Source organism: Sinocyclocheilus grahami, unplaced genomic scaffold, assembly GCF_001515645.1.
Source record: "Sinocyclocheilus grahami isolate Dianchi unplaced genomic scaffold, SAMN03320097.WGS_v1.1 scaffold34.1, whole genome shotgun sequence".
In the NCBI taxonomy this organism is placed as follows: domain Eukaryota; kingdom Metazoa; phylum Chordata; class Actinopteri; order Cypriniformes; family Cyprinidae; genus Sinocyclocheilus; species Sinocyclocheilus grahami.
In genome coordinates, this window is record NW_015505213.1 from 984,979 (window position 1) to 999,016 (window position 14,038).

A 14,038-nucleotide genomic window follows, 5' to 3' on the forward strand; every position below is an offset into this window, starting at 1 on the left:
ACACACATACACACACACACACACACACACACACACACACACACACAGGGCGCAGATGTAAATGCTCACTATCCTCAAGACAGAGAAAAAGCAGTTACACACAAAGAGAGCATGCTTACACACTTGCACACAGTGTTCCTACATAGATATGTTCATCTCTGAATGAAAGAGAAGAAATGTCCAGATCACATTTCACTTCAACATCAAAAAAAAAAAGTCATGGAATGACAAATCAAGGTTCCTTTGATCCTTTGACATATAATTGTACTACAGATTCAAAAACAGCTTTTATTGACACCAAGCTGCCAAAACAGTTTGTCTCATATTTTATCTCAGTATGATGTGATAGTGTGATGAAAGACCTGCTTCTTCATCATTGCCTCTTTAGCCCTGCCCAACAATTTGCACATGTAGTAGGAGGTGAGTAAAAATGAAAAAGGTGCAAATTATTACTCAAGCAACAAAATGATAGAGATGCCTCAGAGGATTACAAGATGCTGTATGCCAAATTGGGGAAAGACAGTTTTTATATTGCTTTCCTTGTGATCTTAACACCATGTCCACACCAGATGCAACCATTGTTACATCACGTTGCATCCCACTGCGACAGGCTACACTGGATGCAACAAAGTGACCGTTGGAAATCTCCTTAATGTACGTTGTGTACACGTTGCATCATGCTGCATCCAGTGTAGACAGAATCACTGATTATAATGGCTTCTATATTGTCTTTAGTTGCATTGCATTATGCCACTCATGTCTGGTGTAGACGCGGTGTAACATTAGGAAAGAGTGAATAAACTTTATTTTTAAGTTCCAGATTGCGTCAACAAGGCTACGGTCACACCACAATGATTGGACTAAAAATGGAAATGTTTTTCTTTTGTGTTTTTGAAAAGATGTGTATATGACAACATTTGTCAAAACACGTTCATGCAGATCTGCGAAAACAAACTAAAAATGCTGTATTATGCATGCCAAGCCAATAGGTGGCAATATCACTTTGTGAAGAAACACTTTGTGCTGGCGCAAATACGTGTTTTCACAAATTCTATGTTTCTGTAGTTTACACAGTAACAGCATCGTTTTCAAAAGCGCACGCTTTGAAAGCTGTTTTTAAAAGATTGCGTTTTCAGACCAGTTTAAAACTGTCAAGTAAACACCACCTAAGACGTTGTTCATTTTTTGCTTCATTTTACTGTAGATTTGTTTACTGTAAAATTTGAAGAGTTTTACACAAGGTTTTCAGAGAAAAGGATGATACAGTGCAATACCGACTCTATTCGATCCAACATTAATGTTGCAACACAGAAGTGTTTTTACCATGTGTCACTATTGCTTTGTCTGTTACAGATTGTTTGAGATGTACTGAGTATTTATACATTCAACCAAAATATTGTTTTCATAGTACATCACAGCAGTGTCCATCTATTATTTTTATTTGCAAAATTGTTTCCCAATTATAGCAGTGGGTGTTTACTTCAGAGTCTTGAAAGGGGCACGCCTATTAAAACATGGTGTTTCAAAGAGTTACTTCTAAAGTTATTTCTAAATTATTTCGTTTTTTGATCTTGCAAACATTATAATTGTTTAATTTTTAGTGGACCTCAGAAAACATAATAGAAAATTGCCTATATGTAACAAATGCTACAATGCAAAAACAATTTTGAATGGTCACATTTATGAGTGAAATTCACCCCTCTTTATGCTCACATAGAACCCTATACATCACGTTTTTTTTTCTCACTTTTTTGCATTTCTATACTTATGTTTCATTATGTTACATAAAATAAATAATAAAATAAAATAAAATAATACTACATAAATAAAATATAACAATATCATTTAAATAAATAAATAAATAAGCTCACATCACAAAAAAACACATGGCAAAAAATGTATCACTAAAATAATAATCACATAGACTTGATAGACATGGCAAGAAAAACACACAGCTTTGCCCAAATTAAACCTCAGGTGCCTCTCAGCGCGCAGAGGGAGCCTCAGGTGTCCCTGTGCACACTGCTGTCATCTCCATGTGAAGAAAGACAAGATGGTGAGCTTTTTTTCCACCTTCTGCTCTCATTTGCACAGATGAGGAACGTGCATGTGTGTGTGTGTGCAGCGTGTGTAAAAATACTCAAAAGTGAAGAAAGCCTCTCTGATGTTTGAATTTGTGGTATCTCGCCATCTGTTTCTGTGAGGTTGGGTGAGACAGACATTAACTCACCCTGCCTCTGATAATGAATCATTTGATACCGCTGGGAAATCTGTATTTTTTCTTGGCTAGCTGAATCGAGACTCTTGTGCTGACCTCATCTAGCTTCCATTCACTGCACTGCATCACACTGTAGACATCTGACCTTGTTAATGTCACTTATGCTGGGACTGACCTAAATAAGAAAGACATGATGTCCCAACCCTGACATCCAAACAAGAGACAGAGCAGGCCCAAAACATGCCCTACACAAGTACATGAATACTTCTAGCCACACTACCATTCAAAAGTTTGAGGTCAGTAAGAGTTTTTTTTTTAAAGAAATTATTAATTTTATTCAGGAAGGATGCATTAAATGTATCAAAAGAAAGAATCCTGAAAAATATGTATCACGGTTTCCACAAAAAATATTAAGCAGCACAAATGTTCTCAACATTGACAATAAGAAATGTTTCTTAAGCATCAAATAAGCATATTAGAATGATTTCAGAAGGATCATGTGACACTGAATACTGGGATTATGGATGCTGAAAATGCAGCGTTTGAAGAAATTACATTATTAAATATATTCATATATATTCATTTTTTATTGTAATAATGTTTTATTTATACACAATATTACTGTTTTTACTGTGTTTTTGATTGAATGTAGCCTTGGTGAGCAAATGAGACAAACCTTGTACAGTAAGTTAAATCACTTAAAGTAGGGTCACATTAGTGAAATTTTGTGGCCAAAAAGGTCCACCGTAAAATGTAGCGATGCCTCAAGAACTGCTCGCACAGCTCATTTTCAAACCAAGAAGCTTGCCATTGGTCAAAAAGTTGAATTTATATAACAAATCAGCATGCAGAAATCTTTCACTTTCACAAGAAATTCCTGACTGCATGGATTCCTATTGAAATGACTGGATTTCACCCATGAAATTCACTGAACTATGGTAAATGTGACCACACTTTCACTACAAGCTAAAGGGTTTTCTTAACTCATTAGGGTTTGTTGCAAGCAGCCATACATATGACACAAAAAAACACTATATGCTCTGCTGGATTTGTCCCTTTATACACTGAACCACTCCAAAATGGTCTTAACTAGTTTTAGTAACTTACACAGCTGGTTAATCTGTTTTTTTTGGGCAAGTAGACCAACCAAAGCCAGCATGAAAGTGCCAATAACTAACATTACATATAGTATAGCTGGTCACTTAAAGTGTTTACTAGATGAACCATTTAAGATCCATTGAATATCACAATTATTTCCCCTAGAATGCATTAAAGAGTGAGTCTGCAATTACAAGAGATTTTTATATGAAATCAAAATCTGCTATTCACAATTTATTTGTGAATAGCAGATTATTTGTCAATCCCCCCAGATTGTTACCAAATGACAAATGAGTTGAATGAGTTTGTAAAATATCAGATGCATAAGATCACATTAACACACATTCACATTCAAACACACTCATTAGCGATCCCACACGTTGACACAATGACGTACACACACGTGTGGCACCTCAGAGAAGTGTGAGTTTATGAATGGCAGTAGAACTCTTACGGTGACGGTGGGGATGGCGGTGACCAGCGAATACACCAGCACCGGAGGAGCTCTGCTGTCATCTTCAGGTCCTGGATGTGGCTTGGAGAAGGCTTTATCGAAGCAGAAGAATCCTTGAACGTGCACCGGGAACGTGTCCGTATACTCAAAGTAGTAAGCCAGGAGAACTGTTCCTGCCATGATCACCAGCTGGAAATAGAACATGATTCCAGTTTAGAATAAAAAAATCCGTTCTAATACGTGGACGGTGGCGTTCTGGAATAAAACACAAGCTGCAGTCAGAATCTTCGGCTGAGTGAAGGAATAAACACAAGAAAATAAAAAACAATTTTCCCCCCCGTGAGAGAAGTGACAGAAGATTTTGTGGCGTGAATGAGTGAAGGCAGCATGAAAGGATGCTGAGAGAACGGCTAGAATCTCTTCAGCTGTGCCTATCTATAGAAATAAAAAAAAGAGAGGCATGGAAGACACAAATAAAGAAAGAGAGGCATTTTACGGGGAAAAAAACAAGCAAATGAGAATGATCAAAGGATGGAAGAAAAATAGGGGAGGAGGAAAAGAGATGGCAATGTAGTAGAGCACGAGAGAGAGAGAGAGAGAGAGGAGGACTGGAGGGATGAGAGAGAGAGAGAGAGAGAGAGAGAGAGAGAGAGAGAGGGAGGGAGGAAGGGGGGCGTGTGCATCTGTGCTCACAGCGGGAGAGGAAATGGGTACATCGCTACAAGTATAGCATGCAGTTCTTTTCGATTTTTTAGGCAGCAAAGATAAATAGCATGCCATTTATTACAAAAATTGATGGAATGGCACTTTCACAGAATAGGGTAGGGCCTGAAACTCAAAAAAAATGTTTTCTTTCCAACAAATGGTCGGTGAAATTGCATGCTTTCCCCCCCCAGAATCTTCAGAAAATGCTGACAGACAACCCTAAATATTATATTAGCCATGCATACAGTATGTTTTTGTTTATTAGTTAGCCATTTGTATTTTACAGCAATAAACATCACATACATAAAAATGTATTAAAAATGCCATGGCAGAATGTGAAGCAGGGTTCCATATTTAGCCTAAACTCTGGCTCAGTATGTGGTTTGCTAGTTTGGAACCAACAGTTGGTTTACATTTGACAAACTAACTTTCCCATTTTTTTTCTTACAATAACTTAGGTAACAGAGTTGATTCTAATTTAATAGTTAAAAACAGTGTTTTGTGCCTCTAATGGACAAGTGTCTTGAGACCTTCACAAATAAATAATAATTCCTTGTGACACCATCTAGCATTCTTAAATATGATTGGTGAGAAAAAATAGAACTGAGAATGGGAGAGAGAGATGGAAAGTGCTGGAGTGTGAAAAGTATTTGCACACGTGTGTAGGTGCACCTGTACAATGCAATTAGATCCATAACTATTTTATGTCAGTGTTTCCACTAATGTCCTATAAAACATTAATAGCCTATAGTTCAGCACAGCCTCATAGCAGCTGATGTTCAGAGACACAAATCAAATGTTTTTTCCTCATCACTCTGTTCCAAAACTCATTATTAAAGCCAAAGTTCTCTCCATTTTTAACAATTTGAAAAACTCTGTATTTAAGAAAGGCCAGTGGATATGCAACTTCCAGCAGAGACTCCGGAACTACATGTCTACATGTCTACAAATAAAAATGTTTTTTCCAAAGCCTAAATAAACTGATCCAGAGGGCTAGTTCTACTCCTGGTCTTGAAGGGGAAATTGGTGGAGATGATAATTGGCAAATTCTATCATCCAGTGCTTCGAGTTCATGATAAACAATTCTGAAAAACCACAAAGCTCTTGTATAAACCTTTGCCTACTTATTGCTTCATTCTTGCTGTACTCCAGTAAGATCTTTTCTGCTGACTGCTTCTGTCTCCTCCCGCTGTGCGTGCTTTCATGTTATTTCTGGCTCCCAGATTATTTTTTGTGCAATCTGCTCAAATTCTACCAGATCTTTTTTTCCTCAGCAAGCCAAATTCATTATTCATGGATAGGCGTTCCTTGATTTCACAGATTTAGCTTTTTCCAATAACATTTTCTTCTTTTACATTGTATGCACATATTATTAGTGTCTACTGAGCACTTCTGTTTTTCTACTTGCATACAATTTCCCAAAGGATAATTTCTTTAAGTTACATACGATTATATTTTTCATGCAACACATTGCATACTTCTCTTAATTTGCTTTTGACTTGCTTTTGTGATTGGGCTGCAAAGAGCTAAGACAAACTGTGATCAAAGTAACGATCTTTCCTCTTGGCGAACACTTCCATGTGTTCCTCCCACTTCTGCTGTTCTGTGGAAGTTCAGAATTAGTCTCTTATCTCTGGTCTTATCTAATCTCCAGCAACACACTCGCCTGAACGCCAACACGGGAATGAGTTATCTCCTCTGGGGGACGTAAGCGGGGACTTCAAAAACTGAGCCCTAGCGAAACATGTCTAACAGATTACAAGAATGCTGGGTGGTGGCAGCTCATGAGGTGAGCAGCTGGGAGATTAATCCAAAGGTTGCAGGTTCAAATCCAAACTGGAAGATTCATTATTTGGAGAATGAATCTATCTCCAATGCATATATTTAAAAAATAAAAGTACTGTAAGTACTGCTCTGGAAGTGTAAATATTACACTGTAAAACATGATTTTTTTGAAGTTGTAAATAAAACAAAGAGTAGGTTTTATGAGAAAATGCTAATTCAGTCTTTCTACTTGCAAAAGTCATGTTTAATTCAGTGTGTTGCATGCTGTTTCTTTGTGAAATTTACTAGAAATTTCTAAATGAAAATTGTTTCTACATCAGGGTTATTATCAAATGAAATGGCTTTATAATCCTTTCCAGACTGATACATGTCAACTGTTTTGATTCTCATCGGTTCTTGAATTTCTTTAGATTGCTGCATAATGTGTTGCTATTTAAGCATGCTTCACTATTTTGTCAGACAGGTTCTATTTAAGTGATTTCTTGATTCAACAGGTCTGGCAGTAATCAGGCCTGGGTGTGTCTAGTGAAATTTAACTCAGCTTTCTAAAATAATATGGTTAATTGCAGTTCTTTCATGATTTAACAGGAGGGAGCAATTAATTTTTCACGTAGGGCCACGTAGGTTTGGACAGCTTTATTTCCCTTAATAAATGAAATCATCATTTAAAAACTGCATTTTGTATTTACTTGCATTATCTTTGTGTAATATTTAAATTTGTTAGATGATCTGAAACATTAAAGTGTGACAAACATGCAAAAAAATAAGAAATCAGGAAGGGGGCCAACACTTTTTCACACCACTGTATACTGTAAAAAAAAGCAGGCATTCCATGAAACATTATTATACTTTATTATGACCTGCCCGTGTTCTAAATGAATGGCTTCTAGTTATCAACTTAAAATGCATTAAAAAAATCTAATTTTCTGCAACAATGATTTAAATTCTATTTAACTTCTGATCAAATAATGAGTCAAAATAGGGATTACAGCAGTAATTAACTAACTCAGCATGTTCACTACATACTGAAGAAATAATAGGAGCAAAGTTAGTATGCTATTAAAACAGCTATTGTCCTTTTGTGGATTCAGAGTTTGCCAAGTAAATCTGAAATATCTAGAAATATATGATAACAAAACTTTAAAATGCTAATAAACTGCCCAGCTAACAAAAAATATGTTCTAATAATGTTTTGCTAATGTTTCCATTATGAAAATGTTTTTTTCTTGGCTATATATGAATGTTAAGGGAACATTCAATTGCATCATTCCGGAAACATTATGGGAACATACTTTTAAAGGGGTCCTATTATGCTTTTTCAACTTTAGTTAGTCGGTAATGTTGCTGTTTGAGCATAAAAAAAGATCTGCAAAGTTACAAAGCTCAAAGTCCACTTCAAAAGGAGATATTTTATTTAACAGAAATCACTTTTCAAAAACTACAACGAACGACTCGTTTGGACTACAACGCATTTTTACCGGGATTTGTGATATCACAAATATCGACGAATGGGACGAGACCTGACTGAGCTGCACTAGAGAAGGCAACGAGTGTTATCACTATGTCGGAGACACGCTAGCTTTCCCAAGGCAGACAAACTTAGAGTGGTTACAATCATCCAAGTTTAAATCCTGCTCAAATTGATTTGATATTGACGCAATATTTACACTGAAGCTCGCAGGCGGCTATGCTAAGGGACGTGACATTTCCCGACCAGGCGCCGAGTGCTGCCAATCACAGCACACACTGGCCCAGCTAACCAATCACAGCACATTTCCTATTTCAGAAGGCGGGCTTTCATTTGATACAGGAACTATTCGAACCGTTCATGCCAGACTGGGGAGAGAGGTGTTGCAATAATGTAAAATATGTGAAAAATAATGTGTTTTTTGAACAACCTAGTATGAGAGCCTGTTCTAGTACACCCCCAAAACAAAATCAAGACTCTGTAAAAGAGCATAATATAGGACCCCTTTAAATGTTTCCAGAACATTCTGAAACAAGTAATAACAGTAACACTTTAGTACAGGGACCAATTCTCACTATTAAATAGTTGTTTATTTGCATAATAACATATTGGCTGTTTATTAGCTCTTACAAAGCACATATTCTGCATGACTATATTCTACATCCCTAATAATCCTACCCAATACCGAAACTTAACAACTGCATTACTAACTATTCGTTTTTTGAGGCAAAAGTTGTAGTTAATGGTTTGTTAATAGTGAGAATTGGACTTTAAAATAAATTGTGACTGTCATAACATTTAAAAAACACCCATCTAATACAATTTAAAAGAAAAACGTTGCATAAACGATGTATAAATACAATTTTTGTACTAACATTTTGAGAACGTTTTTAAAGACCAGATCATTTTTAATGAACATTCTGTTAATGTTACATGTTACCGGAAGAACGTTTGTTTGTAACACTGCCACAATTTTAGACAAAGTTCTAAGAATGTTCCCTGTTGGCTGAAAAATGTAACAACCGTTTCTTTCTCAGATGTATATGATCACTATAGAAGTCTGGTCGCATGTAAACAAAACCTTGCTCCTCTGCGGAAACTGTAGAGCAGCCAGCCAATCAGATTAGAACTTTTCAAATGTATTTTTCAAATTGAATTTAGTGTGAAATTTGCAGATGGTCTGTGCATGGGCTGTGGGTGGTCTGCGGACGTGCTGGTTGATGCTGAGGCTACAAGAGCTCTGGGAGTCTTCTCACCATGCATTAAGTATTCCAAGTCGAAAAGTTAGATGAACAGCATCGGCGAAATGGCAGGTGTTGAGTTTATGCTAATTGACTATCTTTCAAATATTCTTTAAAGCCTACTCCAGCCATTTCCTTGAAGCCTATTAAATGTATTTCTCAGATTCATCTTTAGGACAGTGGTTCTCAAAAGATGTATTATTACCCAAAAATGGATCACAGGTGTGTCCTGAAAACCTTGAACAAAACTATAGAATGCAAGATTAAAATTTCAGGTTTACTTGCGGTGAGGATAAACTGGGTTTGTGTTTAGAACTGGAAATGAATGAAATCCAACAAATGTCAATTTACTCATTCAGTCAACATCATGTTAATAATTTTGCATGTTGTTATATAATTCACAAAAAAAAAAAAAATCCAAATGATATTCCAAACTTACATGATGTTTTTTCTTCTATGGAACATAAAAGGAGATCTTTTGAATGTCCAAAATAACAGTGAACCCTATTAACTGTTTCAAATGTAAAAAGCCCTAAAATCTCCACAGAAGAAATAAATTGTGCCATGGAAGGAAGACGTTGTGCCTTTAAAGTTTAAATTTAATGACTTTTTAAAAAAAAATAGGCTAAACTAATAACTTTGGTACTTTGTTGGGTCATTGCTTGATTTCTAATGAAGCAAAACCAGTTTGGACCCAACCAAATTTGGAGTCGAATGTGTATTTAATGTATGTTAATTTGTACATTTGGTTACATTGGAAAGCCTGTGAATTTTATAGTCCCGTCAAATTTCTATGAAAGGCTGATGCAAACGTTTTTGGCTGGAATCATTGCCTCTGCACTGGGCCTAGAGTGACTGAAGCAATCAGGCGCTGTGTAGGCTAACGCTGCTCATTAGCAGGATTAATTAAGAGTGCTTTTGAGGGTATTTGCCTCCGAGACCTAGGAGCCAACGAGGACTCCGGAATAAAGGGAACATCACAGATGAGTAAAGAGGTCATGGAGTTATGCCAGCCTGACAGTATACTGTGACTGAGTTCAAAGGATGACTGTACTGTTCATGCTAATCGTAAGTGATTCATGCGTCGCAGGCAGGTATACTGCGTGACTCTAATGTGTTCGGTTCTGGAAGAATTTATTAGAGCTGCCAGTCAGGGGAGCAGAGTTTCAGGTACAGTTTAATGTATTTCCGCTCCACAGATTATTGAAAATGGCAGTGCGCGTCTCAGGTGGAGTGTTAGAAAAAAACAAAAAACCTCTTTCTTACTGAGGAACGTTGAACACTTTTAAAAAGTGTTTTCTGAATTCAGTATTCTCACTCAAAGCTGCACCACAAACTAAAGAAATTCTGTCATTATTTACTCACCTGCATTTCCAGGTATCAGTTCAAATCTGTATTCTGTTCATTGTTTCCGTGAAATACATAAGGATAATTCTTCTGACAAACCTTCATGAAGGTACTTACTATTGAATTTTATTTTTGGGGTTAATTATTACTTAAGTAATTTTTCTTAAAATATTCCCATGGTGAATTCTCATGCCTTTATACAGACACAAGCAACTTGGAGAGCTACTATGGTATTTCATAAGCTACAAAGACAAGATAAAATCTCAAATGAAACGCTGAACAAGATGACCCAAGAGGATGTACAATCCCTTTGAAGACTTTGAAAAGTTAAATTCCTTTTAGTTCCACTAGAGGGCAGAGCATAATGTTCATGACAAAAAAAGTGAATATGGAAGCATATGGAAGAGTGGACTGAGAAGTGAACAACCTCTAATCAAGTGAATACTGTAACTCACCTCTACGAACAGGAAGCATGGCACTATATATTTGCTCCTTTTAACTCCTCCCCTCCCCACAATCCTCCTGTCCATCTCTTCTGTCTTCAGTATATCAAGCAGACACCTAGAATAAACACAGGCATGAAACAGTAATTTCAATGAGATCATCTTACTTATTCAGTTACATTGTCCATATGGACAACATTTTAGATTTAATGCATGTATATTATTATCTAGAGCAGTGGTTCCCAACCCTGGTCCTGGAGGCACCCCAACACTGCATGTTTTGCATGTCTCTTTAATCAAACACACCCGATTCAGGTCATTAGCTCATTAGTAGAGACTCCAAGACCTGAAATTGGTGTTTCAGAGAAAGGAGACATGCAAAATGTGCAGTGTTGGGGTGCCTCCAGGACCAGGGTTGGGAACCACTGATCTAGAGCACTGCAGTGATGATGTCATTTTGTAGGCCAACCCATAAGTTCACATCACCTGGTCCTCTTGACAAAAACCCAAAAGGAGTTTTCCACTGGCGTTTGGATTATTGCAGAAAATAAGCTCTGTGACGAACAAAAGTTTATGATTACTAGTAATCCAGTAGATTACTAATAATCTAGTAAAGTAATCCACTATAGATATTTTAAGCTAAAAGCACTACAAACCTATAGAAACATGGCACCAATAGTACTTAAAGACAATAACTAAGGGAAATAAAATCTATGATTGATCATTTTTCGTGATGCATCTATTCAAATACAAAATTTCTTGCTTTTGTATAAATACAGTATGGGGCCATGTTTACAATGAAAAATACAATCCCAGGTTTTGCCAACAGTACATTTGTGGAAAAACCGTTCCAGTGAGGCAAATGGCTTAATGAATGAACTAAACAATGAAAATATGAAAATGCAAATATTTGAGGGTTGGGTGCAGGGTAGTGGATAGAAAATAGTGTTACCATAGTACAAAAAGAAAAGAAGTCAATAAAAAGTCCACCATGACCTACAACTATGGTGCATTTGTGAAGGTTCCTCAGATACACGTCTCTTCGTGTTTCGATAAACCACTTGTTGAGTTTACAGTGTGGAAAACTTCTTTGGTGTTACAACAACGGTTTTTAAACTGTGGGTCACAAAAACTGCATTTAAACATTTCTGACATAACATTTCCCAGACCTCAGTGTTTCCTGCACAGCTAGTCTGTGTGTTCACGCACACGCTGCATGCAAAAAGAAAAAAACAAACTTACAGGACAATCTTTGTAGTCCAAATGACTCCTATGAACCAGTTCTTTTAATGAATCATTCAAAAAGATTTACTGAAATCCCTGAAACGGTCAGAGCTGTTACTCAATCAACATATGACTCACTGTGAGTTCCATGTTAAAGGGGTCATATGATGCGATTTCAATTTTTCCTTTCTCTTTGGAGTGTTAGTCGTTACTTCAGTACAGCCATTAGACTGCTCTTACTTGCTGTGCCACTAGGAAAGCAAAATTTGAATCTTTCTTTATCTCTATACCTCAATGTCACTTCTATATTGGTTATTCAATGTTCATGATGTGACAAAAACAACAAAAAAATATTAACTTAAAATGAACAAAAGTATTTTCCCACCTTATATTTCAGCTTCACTTTTGGCGAGTCTCAAGATTGATTATAGCCCTCTAGGTAGGTCCTATCATGACAAAATTTCGTACTTCCTGTTTTCAAATACTGCAAAACTGGGGAAAAACCTATAACAAAAAGTGTAAAGAAAAAGTGCACTGTCAGCTCACGAGTGGCATGCACTTTTTAAACTTTAGCTGAAATTCTAACAGATGCAAACAAGTTTCAAATGATTTACACATAAATATTTTATCCTCTTAAAAATATGTGAAATTAGGGCCCAACATTAAAGAAAGAACATTTTTACTGAGAGAAAAACTAATCAGATTATTGTACTGTGTTAATGTATTACCTCGATACTGAAGGTTACTGGGTGTCCAGATGCATGTATTTGTAGCACAACAGCAAAATAAATTGACATATTATTGCAGCTATTCCATAAGTAATGTCACCATGGCATGAGATTATCCATAAAACTATTACTCATTGACAATAATTTTTCCATCACCAGCTCTGTATCATCAAATTGAAATCCTGTCTAGCAGTGCAGCATCAAGAACATTATCAGCACTGCGGCTGCTCGTTTCATTTGCAGAAAAAGAAAACCTAATTCCCACTGTGCCGAACAGAAGATGAGTTATAGGACGAGGGACTGAAATTTAAGATTAGAATCTTAGTGCAGCACTTCAGAATTCTCTCGTTTGATGTGAAGGTCACAGACACACGCTCACATACTGTACATGTCGCCCCCAACCAAGAATGCATTAGTAAAGAGACCAACAATAAGAATATAAGCTCTCTTCTGAGACTCTGCAATGATCAAGATGACTTTTATGTTTTCTTCACTATTGTTACATGATGAGGGGGAGAGAGATGAATAAAGACAGATGAATAAAACATGAGGTTTAGCTTCTGTCTTTAGCACTGTGTTCCTCAGGCCCAGCAGCAAACACAGCACCACAAACATCTTGTAGCTGTCACCATCTACACAGAGCCATTAAAATTCAGCGTCTAAAAATGCTGAGGCTTGAGCTGAAAAAGCACAAAAGTGATTTTATGCACCAATTATGATGCAATAACTTAGGTCTTCAAGTCAACCGAGTTAAAATAGGGAACAAGATATTTGTGCTCCTTACTGGTGCTGTAAAGTTTTTAATGATTTTAAAAAGACAGTCTAGCAGAAAGCTTCCAGCTAACAACTCATTGTTACCAGATGCAGTACAAAACGTTCCCTGAACACACCTTTTGAGATTCTTCTTTGGTCAGGCAAGAGATTCTTACATTTCTATGCTGGATCAGGCTGGTTTATGCTGGTTTGATAATGGTGTCCTCATAAATAACTCTTTCACTATTCTCTTTAATTATTTGACTATTTTCAAAATGGGCATCGGATGACCCCTTTAAAAAACTTGTGATAAATGCTTTTTGAAGTGTCAAATTGGTAGTTGCGTAGACTGTCTATGGACAGATTTAATTAAAAATATCTTCATTTGTGTTCCAAAAGATTTGGAACAACATGAGGGTGAGTAATTAATGACAGAATTTTCACTTTTGGGTGCACTATACCTTTAAGGACACTTAGAATTAAAAAACAATAACTTTTTTTTAATACCTTAAAAAATATGGTAGCAAAAATGTATGTTTTTCAAACTTAAATTTATAGTACAAACCCTTATATT

At 36.4% G+C, this 14,038-nt stretch overlaps 1 protein-coding gene across 1 annotated transcript in view; it reads right to left on the reverse strand.

Annotated features, from left to right (window-relative positions):
* LOC107581319 (phospholipid phosphatase-related protein type 5-like) overlaps window positions 1–4,363 on the reverse strand; it is a 28,868-nt gene extending 24,505 nt beyond the window's left edge. The window contains exon 1 of the mRNA XM_016266830.1: window positions 3,771–4,363. Within this exon, the coding sequence (XP_016122316.1) occupies window positions 3,771–3,974 (204 nt within the window). The 5' untranslated portion in view covers window positions 3,975–4,363. The remainder of the gene's footprint in view (window positions 1–3,770) is intronic.
* Between the last annotated feature and the right edge of the window lie 9,675 nt (window positions 4,364–14,038).